Below are 19,079 nucleotides of genomic sequence, written 5' to 3'. Positions count from 1 at the left end.
TCCACTGCTTGCACCAAATACATGGACAGACCTCATCCTGTGTTTTTCTCTTCATCTTTTCCTTCTCCATTCCTTTTTTTTTTTTTTTTGCACTGGAGGTGCTAAATTAATCAATTGAGAGCGATACAACAAACAATTCTGCACTCGTGTTGAAACCTGAAACGTTACGCTTCGTTTTTAATGAGCCTCCTTCTTCTTTTGTGGCTTGTGCTGGACCCTTGGGAATAGTAGGTTATTAAGTTGTCTCTCAGCACTTTGCTCTGAAGTGGCCTGCAAAGACAATAGTCAGAAGAATGAAATAGCGAGTACAGAAAACACATTTCAAATTTTGGCGAGTTAAACATAAAAGCAATGGAAAAAAGTGATAGATAACTGTGCGTAAATGAATATTCCTATAAGTTATGGACTCAGTGAACCCACCAAAAGGGCTGGCTTCTAAAAATTTGTCACTGTTTGCCGGGATCACTTTGCCCTGATGGCTTTTGATAGAAAAGGGCCACACTAATGCATCTTGTTGATGTTCACAAAAGGATTAAGCTCTAACCAATTCAAGCAAGGGAAAAGAAACAAAAACAAGGAAGCTCCTCTGGGGTTTTTTTCTCGTGTTAGCTCCCAGCTTCCAAAGGGAGTTTGGCTGAAGCTGACAAAGCATAAACTTGAGAAAAGGACAATCAAGATTTATTGCGACTAAAGAAGACCAGAGAAATGCTTTTTGGCACAGAAACAGCATACCCTTGTGTCAAATGCAAAGCGCAATGTTTGAAGTTGTGTTCCTGAGCAGATTCTTACATCAAAACCAAGAGCATCAACACCAATTATCATAGCCTCCTGTCAGAAAGAATATAAATATCACTCTTACTATCTTGGGTCAGGATATCTGAACTCGAGAAAAGCATCATATTAATTAATTGCAGTAGTAATTCACATTAGGAAACAGATTTCACAAAATGGCAATAATTCTTTTCAGGGTTAGAGAATGATCGAGTCATTTGAGTCAAAATACCAATTTATGCTGTATCCTCAAAATTGCAGAAATTGTATTAAAAGTACAAAACATTTTGTGTTGATGCAAACCAAGCAATGAGAACTTTTTAATCAAACTAGAGAATTCCTTCCCCAACACTAGTGACACAGGAATGCAGCTCAACTACTGCAACAGCAGGGGTACAAGCATGCAGCTTAAGCATCAAGACAACTTCTAACTACCGGTCTGTATATCTCACCTCCACTTGAATCCCCTTGCATCTCCAGCAGAGAGACTTGAGGGCTTGCATAGTTTTCTCTTTGCCAGCTTTCAATCGGGAAATAATCTTGGCAGCCAAGTGAGCAATAGCATCTGGTTGCGCTTTCCTGAAATCTTCTACTTCAACAGTTTGCTACAAAGGGTAGAAGAGAGAAAATTAGATAACTGCTACATAAAATCATCATAATTCAACAAGCAAAGTCATATCCAAACAACTTCGCAGTTTGAAGCTGTTATTCTACAAGAGGAAATCGCACATGATATTTCAAAAATCCAATAACAGCCGTTGAAAGCATTCCATTTGGGCTAAGACAGCATGTATTTAGGCCTTTTAGCTCTGCAGTTAATCACCTCTTCCTCTCCTTAAGACAAAGTGTAGTACTTAGAATGACAAACCAGATGATGGCCATTAGGGGTGTAAATGGTTTGGTTCGATTCGGTTTTCTTGAAAAACCGAACCGAACCGAACCATTAAGGGTGCCCCCTTGAACCGAACTGAATTTGAACCGAACCGAATTGGAACCGAACCGAAAAATCGATTTGGTTTGGTTTGGTTCGGTTCGGATCAGTTTTCGGTTTCAAGTTCATTAAGCAGAGAGAGAGAGGAGAGAGGAGAGAGAAGGGGATAGAGAGGGCAAAATAGCCCTAAACCGAAGTGTTTATTTTAGTTCGGTTCGATCCAAGCCGATCCGAACCGAACCGAAAAGAAAAATTGGTTTATTTTGATGATCCGAACCGAAACCGAAACCGAACCAAAATGCACGAAATTTTCGGTTCGGTTCGGTTCGTATCTCGGTTCGGTTTTTCGGTTCGGTTCTGACACCCCTAATGGCCATTAATTTGAAGCTAGCCAACTTGTGTTCCCTTCTTTTGGGGGGGTCGGAGGACGGAAGTAAGGAGGAAGGGAATGCGAACAACTAAATACATACAAGTTCAACAATGTCTGGATCAATTTGGACATGATGCAAACCTCCTTACTTTGCTGACTTATTGTAATGACTCAACTACAGTAAAGAGAAATATGGGGTACAGAATGGTTTAGAATGTGAAAATGTGTATATATGCGTGGTGAAAGCACATGACCCTGCCGCACAAAGAGATGACTTCCAGAGTCATAATCAGAAAGTACCCCGGGGTCTTAAGCAGCATACTAAAATCTTGAAAACATACCGGATGACCATGTACTGAAAGCAGCTGAATATTAATCATCTCGAGCTTGTAAAATGACTTCCCACTCCTGGGGCTTCCATTCTCGCCCAGTTCCTCTGCCCAACTGGGGACATCCTCAAGTGAATGTTCTTGTCCATCAGCATCAGTGGTACTAGAATCTACTTGTTTGTCTTCAAGGATACTTCCAGCGTGATCTACTCCGGCACCAGAATGATGTCTAGGCAGGTGTCTCTGATCAATGGAGTGTCCTTCGAGAAGTGCAGGGCTTAAAAGGCCCTGTACGACAATGCCAACAGGAGGCCGTTTCATCCAATCAACAGGGATATCTGAAGCAACCTGAAATAAGAATTCCAGTGAAAGTGAAAACTGAATAAAAATATAGGTATTGTCACGTTTGTTTTTAGTTTATGAAGTACAATACTATAGAAGCATCGAAAGTACAATACTGTCACATTCTTGATTTTTGTTTTCATGGTATCTAATTGCCCAGGACTAAAACTCGAGCAGTATTCATTTACCTCAGTCAACTTTTTGGCAAAGTACATTGGGTGAGAAGATCTCATCGTCTCCAATTTTGCCCAATCTCCTGGATCTCCATCAGATTGGTCCTCATCATCCTCGTCAAGTACAGAAACCCAGTCCTATCAAAGGTGATAAACTAATTCAGAGGCCCAGCAATTTTTTCTCGGTGTCGAGCTTTCTCTTTTTCTATGAGGGAAAGTACAATACATTGCAATAGTAACTTCACATGAAAAAAAATGCTAAAATAAACAAAATTGCAATTCTCTGGCCTCCAAATAAAGGCAATTTGGTTATTGTATGAGAAATAATAGACAATGCCAATAATCAAGATGAGTTAGAATCACAGTAAACTTCTCCTTCGATGAGTTTAAGCAAACTGAAAAGTTTGCCTCAGTTACAGCTATTGGAATAACAAAATTTACATAGCATTAACAGAGGTGGAAGGTAAGACACTCGTACACAATAACTACACCAAATATGAACTAATAGTTGTCCTCGTCTGAATGAATGTATTATGCAGAAAAAAGGAAATTAATCGAGAAGTCAAACTAATATTGAAACATGTAAAATAGAAGTTTGTCTCCCTGATTTACAGATTTTTGCATATAAAGAGTTGATCATCTAACACCGGGTAACAAATAGATAAACTGATTTTATTGCAGAAAACTAAAGGATAAAGTAAAGACACCATATATAACACAAAACAAAGGGAATTCTAAATCTTAGTAAGCAGATACTGGTCACAAAAGCAAGGAGAACACTAAAGTAGGAAATATCACAAAATACAACTCTATTGCAAAGCTTCTTTGCATTTGGAAGTATGCATACCTCTCCATAATCATCATCTTCATCATCCTCATCCTCATCCTCATCATCTTCATCTTCATCTTCAATATCACTGTCTTCCTCCCCAATCTCCTCAATCCCAAACTCAACATCTGCTGAACCTGATATTTCCATCTCATTGATCATTTCCATGGTATTCAGGCCTATTATCACTTGCTGCATTTCATAACACAAACATTACTCAGATACAGAAGCATTTTCGGGCAATTCTTGCAGAATGAATTGCAAAAACATCATGTTATTTTGTTTAAAAAAAGTTGTGTCTGGATCACAACTATTGCCAGTCAAGACACTATGCCGCTGCTTGAGGAGCAAAGACTTCAAATTGTACAAGCTTGAATATCGGGCACAAATAAATTTCTCAGGCAAAAAGGGCATACCACAACATTACTCCCCGAAGCTAGTGTGTGAATAATCTCCTCATCATCATTTACCTGAAAATAAATATCTGCAAAATGCCAGAGCAGAGAGAACAGACTCAGCCAAGTAAAACTAGGATATATTAATTTGAACACAGTGGACTCCGTATACTCACTTCCCTGTTCATCAATAGTGTAAGGCAAATCTGGCCATAGAATGTTCTCGTGGATTTCATCATCAATCATACCGGAAAACAACAGGGTCGCTTTGGTGTTAACCTGAACTCAACACACTAACAGAAGCATCATAATAGAGCCAAGACCAACACTTCAATCGAATGTAAAGCCACATAAATAAGAGCAAAAGCTTCAATATGAACATCCGGCCTGCGATATATAGCAAAGATACCTCGACGGTAGTCCTAGTGGTTTCTGCGGCAGTAAGTGTCGCATCCCCACCAGAGGCTAATTCAGCAATATCCTCAAACGGATGATATTCGGCCCTTCCATTGCACTTAGCCGGATCAGAGGCAGAGCCTAAATGCTCTGCAGTAGCTCTAACTTTATTCCTCGTAACATTTTTCTTTCTTACGAGCGAACCGCCGTTGAACCTCTGGTAACTGTTGCTGTTTAACCGATCAAAATCAATCCATTCCAAAACAGTTTCCATTCCGTCAAAAACAAGCCTAAAGCATCGAGCACTCACCACGGCATGTCGAAGCTGCCCGGGTGCGAAATCCGGCGAGAGCTCGCGTGGACGCCGGGGCACTCATCCGAGCTCCAGAACGAACGGTAACCTTTGGAAAGCAAAAAGGAGAATCTAAAACCGCTCCATCAAGCGGACAACATTATGCTTATGCCTCTCTCTAGTGAACAAGAAAATGCGCGAAAATCACGAGAAAAATCAACAATCGAGCAGAATTGAGCTAGTACTCAATGTTCACTGTAAAATCCTAGTACGAAAATGAACGGAGACAAGCAGTCGCCATCGCCATTATCTCAGCAAACGAACGAAAACGAACGGAAGCAGCCGCGAGTTTACAAGTTATGGCGGAGGAGGAGCAGAAGCTGGAACCGGAGGCGAACCGGACCGCCATGGCCGACTCGATCATCGTCCCGCGGGAGCTGCCTCAGCTGAACGGGAGAAGCAAGAAGCGAAGCGGCGAGAGATCATGCGCTGCAACAAGCGCTTCTCTCTCTCTCTCTCTTCGTGTTCGTTCAAGCGGAAAAAAGTTGAAGCGGATGAGGTGATATCGTCTCGCGTTCCGCCAAAACGCAACCCCGCTTAGACGTCGCAGCTCCGCTACAAAAACGCACGACGTTTTTGCCCTGCGTCGTATCGTCGTGGGTGATCCTGGCTCGGCCCAAAAGAGCCACTTGGAGATCTGGATCAGGGATATCACGTTGGACTTTTCCTTTTCTCTCTCTTTTTCTTTCTTATCAATAGGATATGACCATACCATTTGGGGATGTCCCGGTGGCTATCCTTCTCACTTGAGAAGGGGAGGTGGGAGTTCCCTTCTCAAGTGATCCCCTTCTCAAGTTGAGAAGGATAACCACTAGGGTAGACCTGGATTCGAGAGAATCAATTTTCATGAAAATTTTCAAAAAAATTACTTTAGCTTTTAAACTATACTTTTTTTCCATTTACTCGAGACAATTGATATTTCCGTGCTTATTACGCTTATTAGCATTTAAATTTCGTGCACCTTGAAAACGTCTGACGCTGTGTTTCAGGTGCCCATGTGCATGTCTCTTCTGAGCGTGGGCGTCAGCTTCCACATCTTAAATTACGCGACCCCACCCTTACCCCCTGCGAAGGTGGGGATTTGAACTCCCCACCTCCCCCTTCTCAAGTGAGAAGGGTGGCCACTGGGGTAATGAGATTCGAGAGAATATCCAATTTTCATGAAAATTTTCAAAAAAAAATACTTTAGCTTTTAAAGTATACTTTTTTTTTTTCCATTTACTCAGACAATTGATATTTCCGTGCTTATTACGCTTATTAGCATTTAAATTTCGTGCACCTTGAAAACTCTCTATTCCAATTCTTTCCTTTTTTCCAATTAAGAAGAGAAATCGTGACGATGAAAACAGTTTTATTCTTCCTCATTCTCAATAAAGAAATTTGCAAATTTTCGAACAATATAAACAACTCAAAAGGCTAGCAAATGGTTTTCTTTTTGGGAGGGGGCAAATTTAACAATAGTAAAAATAAATGAATAAAATGCTTCCCATGATAAAATACACTGATAGAGTCAGCGTTCGTTATCATACAAAAACATTCACTCATATGGCTTTCACTAAAAAAAATGTAATTTATTAAAACATTAAAAAAGTCTACTATGAATGTCATAAATAATCTTAACTTTCTCCTTTTAAAGGGAAATTAAAAATTCAGTATTTCTTCTTTATCCTCTCTTTATAATTGACAGCAAAAAAAACGAAGTTAAAATCTGGAGGAAGCTTTTCCTTCTGGTTGTTAAATTATTCTCTATTTAATTTTTATGGGCCCATCCGTTTCTGAGTGGCGAACTTTAGAGCCAACAAGATGCCCATCTTTCGGGCCCAAGCCCAAATCTCACAGTTGCGATTTAGTTCGGAGTTCGGACTCGACTGCGACAGAATCTCTCTCTTTCCACTGTGTTCATGGTGATAGAAATTTGCAGGTGAGAGCGAGAGAGAGAGAGATTTCAACGGTGAAACGGGATTCTCCGAGAAGATAAGAAGGGAAATCATCAAATTCCGTCTCTCTCAAGTAGAGGCTCGCGCTGTTCCGAACGGTAAGTTTTTCTGTCATTCTTTCCCGCGAACGAGCACTGCTGTTGGTCGGAACTTTGCGCAGTCGTCCGATAACCACTTTTGTTCTTTGGGCCAAAGAGTGAAGTTTCAGCGTGAGTTTGTGTAAATGGCGTTCTTTCAGTAAATCTTGCCTTTGCGCTTGGTTTTTGTTTCGATTGGAAGCTGTCGGAAGGTCATTTGTTTTGAAATAACATCGTGGTAGATAGAAGCGCGAAGTTTCGATTTCAATGTGTAATGTCCGCAGTCAGCAGCACCTCGAGCATAAACGGGAGTTAATTTGAAATTTTAGAGTTATCCCGAGAAATGGGTCGTTACACAGGGAATCGTTTTTGTGGTTCTTTGCTGTGTAACTTGCTTTTTGTTGAGCTTAATTCTGCTATGTTTACAGATTCTTTGTGCTTTTCTTTCAGGATGCTTAGTTTCAGGTGTTCTCTGCCAGCTATAACGAGAAGATTTGAATCAAGTCAAATCTCCGGAAGCATTAGAAGTACTGTGGTACGATAAGAATGGCCATCACAGATGAGCTTGTGGATGCATTATATTTGAATAAGCTTTTTCCGCAGGGTTTACTGCTTATCGCTGACCTGCAAATGAGAGAGTGAATGACTTATGGATTTTCGCCCCAATGATGCATTAGCAATTACTGTTTTGTGATCGAAGTAGTGCACACAAAGAAATTGTCTCGATGTTTCCTTTAGTGCGAACATAAGATGGCAATTCCTCATCTTACAACGAGGCTTTTTGACAATTATAAGGTGTGCGCGGCAAAAGGTCCCCGGCCTAGATATCCTCGAGTATGGAAATCACGGAAGAAAATTGGGACTATCTCCAAGTCTGAAAAGCTTGTTGACTGTGTATGATTATGAACTTATCTCTTTCCTTGAGGAACCTAATATAAGTATATGACCGGTATTAGGGCATTGATTTTTCTGAAATTAATTGTTTCATAAGATACGTGGTGTCTTTGCATGTTTAAACAGCTGTTTTTGGGTTAACAATCTCTCTTTTCAGGTGAAGGGATTGTCAAATGTTAAAGAGGAAGTTTATGGAGCACTTGATTCGTTTATTGCTTGGGAACTTGAGTTTCCTCTGATCACAGTCAAGAAAGCCTTGAAGACACTTGAGAAGGAAAAGGAATGGAAGAGAATAATACAGGTGCCACTTCTCTAGCCTCTGTGCCGCTCCGCTCTCTGTGTTCTTATCTCTTGCATAGTTGCCTGGAAATCTCCACTATAAAATCACCAAAATCTTGTTGGTGCCATAGGTCACTAAGTGGATGTTAAGCAAAGGTCAAGGAAGAACGATGGGAAGTTACTTTACATTGCTTAATGCATTAGCAGAAGATGGCAGGCTTGACGAAGCTGAGGAACTATGGGCAACGATATTTTCTCAAAATCTGGAAGGCACGCCTCGTATTTTCTTCGACAAAATGGTATCAATCTACTATAAGAGGGACATGCATGAGAAGATGTTTGAGGTACTCTTCTTTGATCTTACTAAAGTGTACGTCACTTTTCTGAGAACAAAAGATGCTGTTGGTACTCTAATGTTCTTGGAGATGGGCATGGCAGGTTGATTTTCGATTTTCTTTTAGTTGTGCTTGCACTGCTCTGGTTATGGTTTAGCCCTTCATTACAGAGTGAAATTTCAAGCATCTGAAAACATGCACAATTCATTAAAATATTATTGGGAAATGCACTATGCACATGCTCATATGGTTTTCACTATTCACCATCTGTAAGGATGTACTTATGCTTATATAAGGTACCTATGTTTTCAATTGTCACCTTTCTTTTTTGCCAGTTAGACCATCTTGGCGCATGATTGGACTTCATTTATTCTCATGGCCCATCATCGACTATATCTTAAGATCCTTTGTTTTTCCTCATTCTTCCTTCTTAGGTATTTGCTGATATGGAGGAACTTGGAGTTAAACCCAATGTTTCAATTGTTTCAATGTTGGGTAATGTCTTCCAACGGCTGGGCATGATGGACAAATATGAGAAATTAACAAAGAAATACCCACCGCCAAAATGGGAGTACCGATACATCAAAGGAAAGCGTGTTAGAATATCAGCAAAGCGTCTGAATGAATTCAATGACGCTAACAAAAGCAGCAGTGTGAATGGTCATGAAATGATTGAAGACACTAAGCAGTTGAATGAGTCTGATAGCGTGTCCGAAAGGAACACCAGTGATGCCGATGAAATGATTCCCGACATAGACGGGGTTTATGAATCTGATTGATCTCTAATGTATGTAAAGTTCTTGATAGTGGAATCTATAGCAGTTTAAAGCGAGAATGTGTTCAGTTTATCTCTTCCATGGCATCAGATAATGTGCTAGAAGTCTATGCTTGTTTTGTGCCCCGTGCTCGTCTGAAGTAAAGGTTCCAGAGTATAGAGGGGAGACTCGTGGTTCACATGCTGGTGCGAGGAAGGCATTTGCAATATAATTATGTTGGTGCTTTCTGGATTGTCCAGGAAGGGGGAGAACACTGCTGCTCAGAGATGTCCGATAAATGTACAGGCGAGTAACAAGGCTATACTTTTGAATTGTGCCCAATGCAAATCGTTTTGATTTTGTTCGCCTGCTGAACAAATTGTTCGATGTCGATATACTTTAGTGTTGAATGACTACCCGCCCCGCCTACTCTTGATTTTGCCGGCTCGACCTGTGTCGAGTTCATTCTTGTATTTTTTTTCAAGTTTCCGTGTGCTCATATCCACAGCTCGTACTTAGAATCTTGCATCGTGTGGCTCTGATACTATATTAGAGAGATACCTCACAGAAATATGAATTCTTCCCTACTTGTCTCTTGGTTTGAACCGAGGGGTGGTCCAGGTAAAACACATCCAGTAATGATTCTATTAATAAATCTGAAATCATATTTTACCACTAAACAAAAATATTTTTTATTTTTCTTTACTTTTTCTTTCTTCCTCGTCGGCCGGGAGGTTGCGGTACGGCTCGATCCCGGAGGCGAGTCGGGCGACAGGGCCCCCGAATCGCAGCCGACCGGGGCACCGCCAAGGGTCTCGCCCGATCTCACTACCTCGCGGAGCACGGCGATAATCAACGCGACTCTGTCAGCGCCTTGAAGAAAGGAAAAAAAGAAAGAAAATAAAAATCTATCAAAAAAAAAAAAATTTGCGGTAGTTTGCTAAAAAGAGGCATAATAAAGTTCCACAATATAAAATTAAGAAAATTGTCCTTTTCTTTTCCGATACAACTGTGGTCACTCAACCTAGACCTGTCAAAATGGTCATAGACCCATGTCTTAACACATATATGATTGGTTAAATTCTTATGTAGATTTATTATATTCACTCAATGAGTCATAAATAAGTTAAAGCATGATATGGGTATTAAATGGATTGTAAATAGATCATAAATGAGTTTATAACTTACTTAGACCCAATTCGCGTCTACGACGCTCTTCATTTTCTCTCGTCCTCACTCGATTTCGCTCTCACTCATTATGCACTCTCAGCTCAGTTTGGATTTGAATTTTCTTATATTGAGTTAAATATGAAAGTGTTTTGGCAATATGAGTCGAATGGGATATGGATTGGATCAAGTATTGATTACTATATTTGCATTGCATGGAAATATGGATTAAAACGAGTAAAATGAATCTATTTAGGTCGAACAATTTTCAATATTATCCAAACCCAACCCGTTTGATGAGTTTAACTATACCTCAGATTTTGTTTCAGCTTTCCTCTTCGTCTCCTTCCATGAAGGGCCCTTATCCTGAGCGAAGAAATAGCCTGAACGCCCCAAAATCTAGACTAGCTTAAGATCAAATCGGCTTGGGTTTTGTGGCCCTTGTTAGGCTGGGATGGTCTTCTCACCTTAGTGAATTTTTAAAACGGCCTGGTTTGAACTGCCGGATTTATGAGGTTGCATTTGAATTGGTTCGGACATGCCAGATGATTTTTATTTACTTAAAATTCATTAAAATGACAAGATATATTTTCTGTTAGTCAAAATATTAATAATTCCATATTTACATAAGAATTAAAGAGCAGGATCGAATTCGGAAAAATACCCCGAATTATATGGTTTCTTTTTTGCCAATGCCAACACATGATCATACACAGCCATAAAAGTTTAAGAACCACTTGCTTGCAAGTTGCACCCACTGGCCTCCGATTTTCTCTTTAATTTTAGCAAAGAAAAACAAAATTTTCTTATATACATTATATTTTATATGTCGTATATTTTGGTTAAAATTTATAATCTCGCCTTCCTTTGTGCCATTTGGCTTTAATTGACGGTGTCGTTAGCGACGACGCACCGATCGAACCAGGCGAGTCGCGCCAGCGCGCGTGAACCGGTCTAATTAATGACACGGACAGTCTATCTAGAAGGAAGCCGAGCGAGAGGGAGAGAGAGAAGAGAACGAAGCTTCCGCGCTTCCTTATCCCTCGTTGCCTCCACCTCCCCTTCCCTCCAGCTTACACCGTCGCGCGCCCGAGCGGAGCTCCGCCATGGCCGTCTCCCCCGAGCCACCGCACAAGCGCCGCCACCGCTCCAACCCTCTCTCCCACCTGCTCGACTCCAATCTCCTCTCTCTCATCCCCAACCACAAGGCCGCCCCCCCTCCCCTGGCCTCCTCGCCTCCTCCGCCGCCTTCCAAGCTGCTCCTCCCCGTCCACCTCCCGCCCGCCGTGTCGATCACCTCGCCCTCCGAGTCGCCGGCCCCGCCCCACCCGACGCCGCTCAAATCGGCGCCGGCGGCCGAGGCCCCGGCCGGGTCGAGCTCCGGGGCGTTCCCGTCGACGGTGCGGATTTCGTCGATCAAATCGAACGGCAAGGGCGGCGGGCCGGCCTTCGTCGGGCAGGTGTTCAGCATGTGTGACCTGTCGGGGACTGGCCTCATGGCCGTGTCCACGCACTTTGATGTTCCCTTCCTTTCGAAGCGGTTTGTCTGCTGTGCAGTTGTGCTTTCCTTGGTCTATTGATCGCTTCGGTGCGATGGTTGAAGGTCTTAGGGTTTTTGTTGCTACTTTAACTGGTGTGCAGAACGCCGGAGTGGCTGAAGAAGGTGTTCGCTTCGATTACCAAGAGCGAGAGGAATGGCCCTGTCTTCCGGTTCTTCATGGATTTAGGCGACGCAGGTATGATTTTGCTTTTATAATATGAGCATGCTTCTCACTCTTAACTGCTTTAGGATGAAGCTCTTCACTATATTCGAGGGCATTGCCAACCATTGCTATGTGGCTAAAGACATGTTCTTTTCTCTGTAGCCTTTGCTGTTGTATGATCATAGTTGTGTCTTTAGAATTCATTCAATTCTCTCTGTGAAGCCTCCTATTCTCAGTCAAATTGATGGAAGATGTCTGCTCTTATTGGTGTACACGAATTGAATAATTACTTACTACTCAAGCTCAACGAATTGCGTGCTCCTTTCTGAACTGACACTCTCACTCTATATGCATGCACATGAATGCACAGATGATGACTCAAGTTGTGATCGGATGTGTATTTTGTAGTTACTTACGTTAAGCGGTTGAACATCCCAAGTGGCGTCGTGGGTGCTTGTCGACTGGATCTAGCATATGAGCATTTCAAGGTACTGTTTTTCCCAATTGAAAAGCCTTTCCATTTGCCAGCCCTTGATATATCCTTGGACCCTATCGCCGTGGAAGTTGTCTTTTCTTGCATAGTGCACATGATACCCATCGCAGTCGATTTCCTTTTCGGCTCCATTTGCCATCTTCTTTTAGTTCTGTTGTTTCTATGTTGCAATCCAAGGAGTGCTGAACATTCCTATCTATAGAATATGTACTAGTATATATAGCACGTATAGTGGATATATGTCACTACCTCTTTCCTGTTGTTCAATATGATTTGATGCTATGTTTCATTGAAAATTTCTGCTTAAGCTTCACAACTTCTGTGTTCATTACAATTTTAATATTGGGATGGATAGTTCATTAAAATGTGAGGGTTAGCCTTCAAGCAATTGTTAACCCATAGCTAAGAAATTGTTTCTTGGGATTGTAGAGAGGAATGTAAGCCGAGAGAGATGTGAAGTTTTTCAGAGAATCTGTAAGTCTGGGGTTTCAGTTGAAAATGGTCGACACTACTTGTACAACTTTTTTAGGGAAATCACAGATTCCAGTTTGAGATATCCGCGATAAGTTTATACCTCCCACTAATATATAGTGACTCATCTTTTGATTTAATCTTTATGCAGGAGAAACCTCACATGTTCCAGTTTGTTCCTAACGAGAAACAGGTATCTGGCAAGACCATCTTACTCAATGTGCCTGCAAATTTATGTATTTCTAAGCTTTTTCGTTTTTCTTTGAAGGTCAAGGCAGCCAACAAACTTCTGAAGACAATATCTCAGGGTAATGGAAATAGACAAATTGATGGTGTTCCCGTATTTAGTGCCCAAAATTTAGACATTGCAATAGCAACCTCAGATGGTATCAAATGGTAAGGTCTTCTACGCATGTCTCTTTTCATCCATTTGAGACTCGAATCTGTTGCGGCATCTCACTTTTACTTGGTCAACTTTTATATTTTATTTTTTATTTGGTATTGAAAGGGGCGAAGCCCAAAAGTTATGCCAGAAATCACCTAAAAAAACTAGATCCGACCTGATCTCCTATCAATAAAGGAATCAAACCTTTCAGCGGCCTATCTAAAATTAAGGTGTCATTCACATCACAAGAGTGAATGACCCAATTTGCTAACCAGTCAGCACATGAGTTTCCTTCCCTAAAAATGTGCAGAATTCTGACATGCTGGAAATACATTAAAAGATTCTGAATCTGGAAATACTTGGTCAATTTTATTGATTAAGAACTTGACATTTCCTGTTAGCAATGTGCAGAATTCTGACATGCTGGAAATACATTAAAAGATTCTGAATCTGGAAATACTCGGTCAATTTTATTGATTAAGAACTTGACATTTCCTGTTAGCAGTTCTCTTACTTGGTTGGCACTTTACACTTGATTATGTCCTTCATCAAATGTCATTAGCTCCTTTCTTCCTTCCTTTCTATGTATCCCCTGTTCAAGCAGCTCTCTCTCTCTCTCTCTCTCTCTCAGTTCTCTTCAGATTCACTTGGCAGGAGTCTAGTCCTTATCTTTTATTTCTTTTCTAAATTGGTCTGTCTAATTTATATAGTCAGATATTTGATATTGGATTTGATTTTATGGATTAGTCACGCTTCTTTTCATTGTCAGTTACCAACTTCTTCATTAAATTCTTACCCGCAAATATACATGCAGAAGTTGTTTCTCCATTTGCTCATACTAAATTTGATTAGTGTCTTTTGCGGTATCTAACAGCCACTTCCTCATCTTCTCTTTATCAGGTATACTCCTTATTTTTTTGATAAAAACATGCTTGACAACATTCTTGAAGAATCTGTTGAGCAGCATTTTTATTCTTTGATTCAAACTCGGCACATGCAGCGGCGTCGAGATGTGATGGACGATAACCTGACTGAAGTTGCTGATGATGTGGCAGATAGTCTATGGGAGCCTCCAGAGGTACATCATCTAATTTAGCTCTTAAACAATATTCAAATATAAATTATAATTCAAAAAAATAAAATACCGAATCCCAAGTCAACAACTATACCCAAAGAGAAGGATGGAAAGGAAGAAAAACTATGAGCCAACATTTTTTGCTGCACGGTAAGGAAGGTTTGATGTGTGGACTAACCATATTCCAATCTGCAGGCAGTTTGCTTTTGCTATCTAGTGACCGGGAAGCTAGTTGCTGGAGATTCAGTGTTTTATGTTGTGCTGATTCTCCATTTATCTTAGCTGCCTAGGGGGCAATAGAGTTCTGAAAGTCGATTATGATCTACCTTTTGCATGATATAATATAATTGCAAATTTGCAAATTTAGTTGATGGCAGTTTATTTTGTCGGAAAGGTTCAAGAAGTTTTGGAAGAGATGGGGCATCCTGGCATACCTTTAAGTGTCATTTCAAAGGCTGCTGAGATGCAGCTACTCTATGCTGTTGACAAAGTGATCCTGGGAAATCGATGGTTGCGCAAAGCCACTGGGATTCAACCAAAATTTCCTTATATAATCGACTCATTTGAGCGAAGGTACATACTTCTAATAAAAGGAGAACACTGAAATTCCTGGACAAATACCTTGTTTTCCATATGCTCTGACCACTAGAAACTTAAGATAAATTAGGTAAACTAACACGACATTTTACGAGCCATCGATCTGGGATTACACTTATTCTGTGAGTTGGGAAATCTTGTAGTTTTCTGTCTTTAATTGGGAAAGTTTTCACAACATAATTAGGTGATGCAACTCATTGAACCAATTTGTTCTTTTCCTGATAATGGGCCTCTTTCTTTTTATGTATAACAGTATGAAATTTTACAACTTCTTTGTTTGTTGTCACTGCTTTCAGATTACTTAAGTACTTATTTGCCTTCTCAGGACAGTTTAGCTCTGGATCCTTCCACTATATTTTCACCAAAGTTCCTTTTTCTTCAGGAGTGCAGCATCTTTAGTTAGAGCTTCTGATATAACCCACTATCTCGGCGATCGTGGAACAAAAACAGATGAATCTTCTCAAGAGTCAACAGACAAGCTTGCCTTAGGGGAAAACGACCATGTTGACCTGGGACAAAAGGCAGATTTCCGCTTCCCTTTTGGAGATTGGCTTAGACATCCTTGGTCGAAAGAACAACAGAAGCTGCAGAAAGAAGCTGGTGCTAGGTAGTCTCCTAGTAGCACATACGTTTGAATGTAATTTGATGAACTTTATGGCATCTTACTGTGTTGTACTCATGTGTCATACACAGATTAGAAAGCTTGTCTGGTGAACCTATGAAGCAACAATTGCAACCTAATCCTTTTCTTCCAAAAATTACCATGGTTGGTATTTCAATGGGGGAGGCAGGACAGGCCAGCAAAGCTACTTTAAAGAAGACGATGGAAGATTTAACGAAAGAGTTAGAACAGACTGATCATGGAAATGCTGCTGGTAACATCATTGATGTTGGTGAGGACAGGGATCCGCTATTCGTGGCAAATGTTGGTGATTACTATTCAGGATTGGCTAAGACAGGATCAGCTCGATTGATTCGAAGAAGTGAAGCTAAAAAGCAGCATTAACAAAGTTTTGGTGACGCCGACCGATCTTGTATATTTCATTCAACAGAGACAATAATGTACGTGCTGTTCCTTTAGCTCATGATATTAGTAGGTTGAGTTTATAACATGCTGGAATGCTTGTAAGATTTATGTGCCAAATAACTCCTGATGTCCATGACAGATGATTACTCTCTCTCTCTCTCTCTCATGCAAATCGGAATTCTCCTGTGTATGCAAGAACATGCAGATACCCAGGTTCCATATGTGGGATAAATATAGAAGATGTTTGCTGCGGATGTGGTATGCCCAGATCGAAAAATAAGTTTCTTCCTCTTTTCTTTGTGGGTATAAAACTTGAGTTGTCGCTTGTTAGATATCTAACCAAATCAATGTCAGAGATCTCGCTTTTACTTTCTCCATCTTTTTCGAGGTGGAAGGTGGTAAATCCGGGTCGAAGATAGATAATATGCCTGTATTAGGGCTTGTGTTATCTCTGTTTTTCTTCCACTCAAGTGATCATGAAGTGTTTTTGCTCGGAGATCCCTCTCTCGTGGGAGATGAATGGCAATCTTCCGTTTTCCAGACCTCAGCATGTTACTTGAGAAAAGCTTTTGCCCCACAGTTGTGTGACAACACCAGAGAGCAAACGCTCATCACTGGAACGCAATCCGTGATGGACTCCCATTACCATTTCCGGTCGTGAAGGCGCGTAGCATACGAATATAATGATGGCCAGAGGCACCAACAAAGGCCAAAATTGCTATGCGTTGTGGGGGTGGGGGGAGGGGGGCAAAATTCAATTCAAAAATTGCTCAGCAGCGGTCAAATTAGACACGTGGCTCTCTCACATCTCCATCTCCGTCTGTGTTTTGGCACAATCCTCTCTCTTAGCACCTTTCTAGGTGTTGTGGGGGCATCCTTTACCATCTCCTAGCATTATGGGCACTTTTCTCACCCCCGCGTTGTCAAATGGTGGCCACTGGCCAGTCCCCTACCCCTCTCTCGGTACCTCCAAACATAAAGTACCTAGAGAGTGGACCCATTCTGTACTAAACCAACGTGTCTGAAAAAGAGTTAGAATACAAGACACCTCTTTCAAAGGTCACCCTTCTTCTTATTTCGGCTCGATAATTGCCCGAAGTGTGCGGGATTAGAGTCTCCACGACCGTGAAAAGGACTAATTCGATGTCTCAACCGATCCAAAAACTCACAATAGTACCCCGAGAAAGTTAAAGGAAATTTGAGAAGAAAAAACGAAGTGGGCTTGTCGAGAAAAAGAGCAAGGGAAGGGTAAAATATCAAAAGATAGGGAAATAGGGTTTTGAGTTAGCTTCAAGATTGCAATCTTTCCTTTTGTTGACAACAATTTAAAAAGTTGCTCAGCTTTATGACCATCCATTCCTACAACACCAGGACCCTCCTCCCCCCGCCTTTCACTCTTTCATATGTGATTGTTGCCAAACCCAAAAGCCCCATCTCTCTCTCTGTCTACGCACACATTCATGTGAGCACGACAGACATCAGTGTCATCCCATTCAGCTTTTCAAGGCCTCCTCCATAAAGAGCTTCGTGCCATCATACGTGCAGTGCATCCCATGTATGTCCCTCCTCTCCGATCCTTATCCATTGTGAGGAGAGGGCCAACCAAAAGCGTCGAACTCCCCAGTGACTACTGTCACCGATCAACCCTCCCCTCGATTTCCCTCTGACTTTTCTCTGCGCATTGACTTCACCAGAACGCCGTTTACTCCCCACTATCCTTGTGGACATATTAATGCGCGAGCGACTTTCTTATCATTCGTACAGAAGGAGAAGGCAAGATATTTCTTGATTCTCAGATCTTCAAAAAGCTCGTAAAGGTTGGACCTCAAACACGTGTCTTGAAATGGCAGACCCTTGAAATTTGGGAGTAGGAAGTTCTTCGAATGAGTGTGTCCAATTTGTTTTGCATTTATGAAAGTTATGATGATTGAAATGATATCTTAGTGAAGTATATGGTCAAATGAAGTTTGACTTTTTGAAACAAAGTCCACGCACATGTTAGATGTACTTTATATAATTAAGCGTCGTTGGACGGTGCCGCCATCAGCATAATTTGAAGAAGTAATTACACGCATTTGTTGATTTTGCTTCCGCGTCAATTTTACTTGAGTGCTAGAATAATGTGATATCCCCGACCATCTTCCACGCATCTGATTAAGTCCATCTCCTGCTCGGACCGTGTTTGGGTCACGTTCCTTTAGGCGCACATCCTAATCGCTTGGTTAACTCGATTAATCCCTTGGCCATTGTCGGTGGAAAACATTAATTTCCGGTGGCTTTAGATGTGAGAAGTCTATGCCTAATTTTTGCAAATTAGTACCTGATGGCAAAAAGAACTGAAGTTTGTCAAATGAACTCTATAGCAGCAAAGACTTTTTAGAGGACTAGAGTCAAGAAAAAGTTGTCCAGTTAAAGCGAACATGATAGTTAGCGAAGGAACATGTATTATTTTTGTGGTTCCGTGTGAATGTTACATGTGAAAATCCTCGTGTATAATCTTTTGTGTCCGTTTCAGCAACTCATGTTGACTCCAATTAATTCAAGGAAAAAAGTCACAAAAAATCTCAAATTATACCTGATGTGACACATTTACCGTAAACTTCATAAAAAATACCCCAAGCTTGTACCTATAAGATGTATTTACCTTCTATCGAGATTTTGTTAGATAATTTTTCAGCTAAAATAATGTTGTTTTTATTTCACTTAAATCATGTGGGCGCCATCTTAATATTGTTTGCGTCCATGGAGGTAGATTTTTAACGATTTTCATTGATAGAATTTTGACAGAGGATAAACATATCACGTAGATACAAGTTTGGGATTTTTGCTGTCACATAAGAAACTTTATGGTCAATGTGTCACAATAGACATTATTCGGGATTTTCGATGTCTTTTGATTTTAATTCAATGATGACACCGAACTTATCAAAATAGGACACTCCACAATATTTCAAGAATAAAATTAAACCATTCGAAAGTTTATTAATGATATTTCA

General features: G+C 40.8%; 3 protein-coding genes across 6 annotated transcripts; 2 read left to right on the top strand and 1 right to left on the bottom strand.

The window, feature by feature from the left end:
- Window positions 1-42: 42 nt before the first annotated feature.
- Window positions 43-5,385, bottom strand: LOC115671459 (uncharacterized protein At3g49140-like). 4 transcript variants are annotated; one of them, XR_008814454.1, is made up of 12 exons: window positions 5,183-5,385; window positions 4,847-4,937; window positions 4,550-4,760; window positions 4,317-4,419; window positions 4,162-4,229; window positions 3,764-3,937; window positions 2,932-3,054; window positions 2,414-2,749; window positions 1,224-1,376; window positions 733-828; window positions 421-640; window positions 43-270 (listed from the first exon to the last, which is right to left on the bottom strand). XR_008814454.1 is itself a non-coding variant. In XM_030593026.2 (11 exons), exons 1-11 carry the CDS (start codon window positions 5,250-5,252, stop codon window positions 178-180), a joined length of 1,518 nt encoding a protein of 505 aa, XP_030448886.2. In that variant the 5' UTR covers window positions 5,253-5,380; the 3' UTR covers window positions 43-177. The 4 variants fall into 4 exon arrangements, 1 of the variants encoding a protein (XP_030448886.2); XR_008814455.1 differs by having other exon boundaries at window positions 421-634; XR_008814456.1 differs by having other exon boundaries at window positions 4,847-5,006; window positions 5,183-5,325.
- A 1,379-nt stretch (window positions 5,386-6,764) lies between these two features.
- On the top strand, window positions 6,765-9,613 carry LOC115671462 (pentatricopeptide repeat-containing protein At4g21190). Its single transcript, XM_030593030.2, has 6 exons — window positions 6,765-6,923; window positions 7,353-7,437; window positions 7,698-7,796; window positions 7,954-8,097; window positions 8,207-8,419; window positions 8,845-9,613. The coding sequence occupies exons 2-6, from the start codon at window positions 7,354-7,356 to the stop codon at window positions 9,187-9,189; spliced, it is 885 nt and encodes a 294-aa protein (XP_030448890.2). The 5' UTR covers window positions 6,765-6,923; window position 7,353; the 3' UTR covers window positions 9,190-9,613.
- A 1,649-nt stretch (window positions 9,614-11,262) lies between these two features.
- Window positions 11,263-16,516, top strand: LOC115671458 (uncharacterized). Its single transcript, XM_030593025.2, has 9 exons — window positions 11,263-11,872; window positions 11,974-12,068; window positions 12,444-12,523; window positions 13,151-13,192; window positions 13,268-13,395; window positions 14,285-14,462; window positions 14,854-15,032; window positions 15,439-15,663; window positions 15,750-16,516. The coding sequence occupies exons 1-9, from the start codon at window positions 11,439-11,441 to the stop codon at window positions 16,060-16,062; spliced, it is 1,674 nt and encodes a 557-aa protein (XP_030448885.2). The 5' UTR covers window positions 11,263-11,438; the 3' UTR covers window positions 16,063-16,516.
- The last annotated feature ends 2,563 nt before the right edge of the window (window positions 16,517-19,079 follow it).

This window comes from Syzygium oleosum, unplaced genomic scaffold, assembly GCF_021117445.2.
Source record: "Syzygium oleosum isolate NSW1041296 unplaced genomic scaffold, Sole_v2.1 Sole_v2.25, whole genome shotgun sequence".
Taxonomy (NCBI): Eukaryota; Viridiplantae; Streptophyta; class Magnoliopsida; order Myrtales; family Myrtaceae; genus Syzygium; species Syzygium oleosum.
The sequence above is the reverse complement of the archived record's forward strand: the minus strand, read 5'-3'. Positions and strand labels throughout refer to the sequence as shown.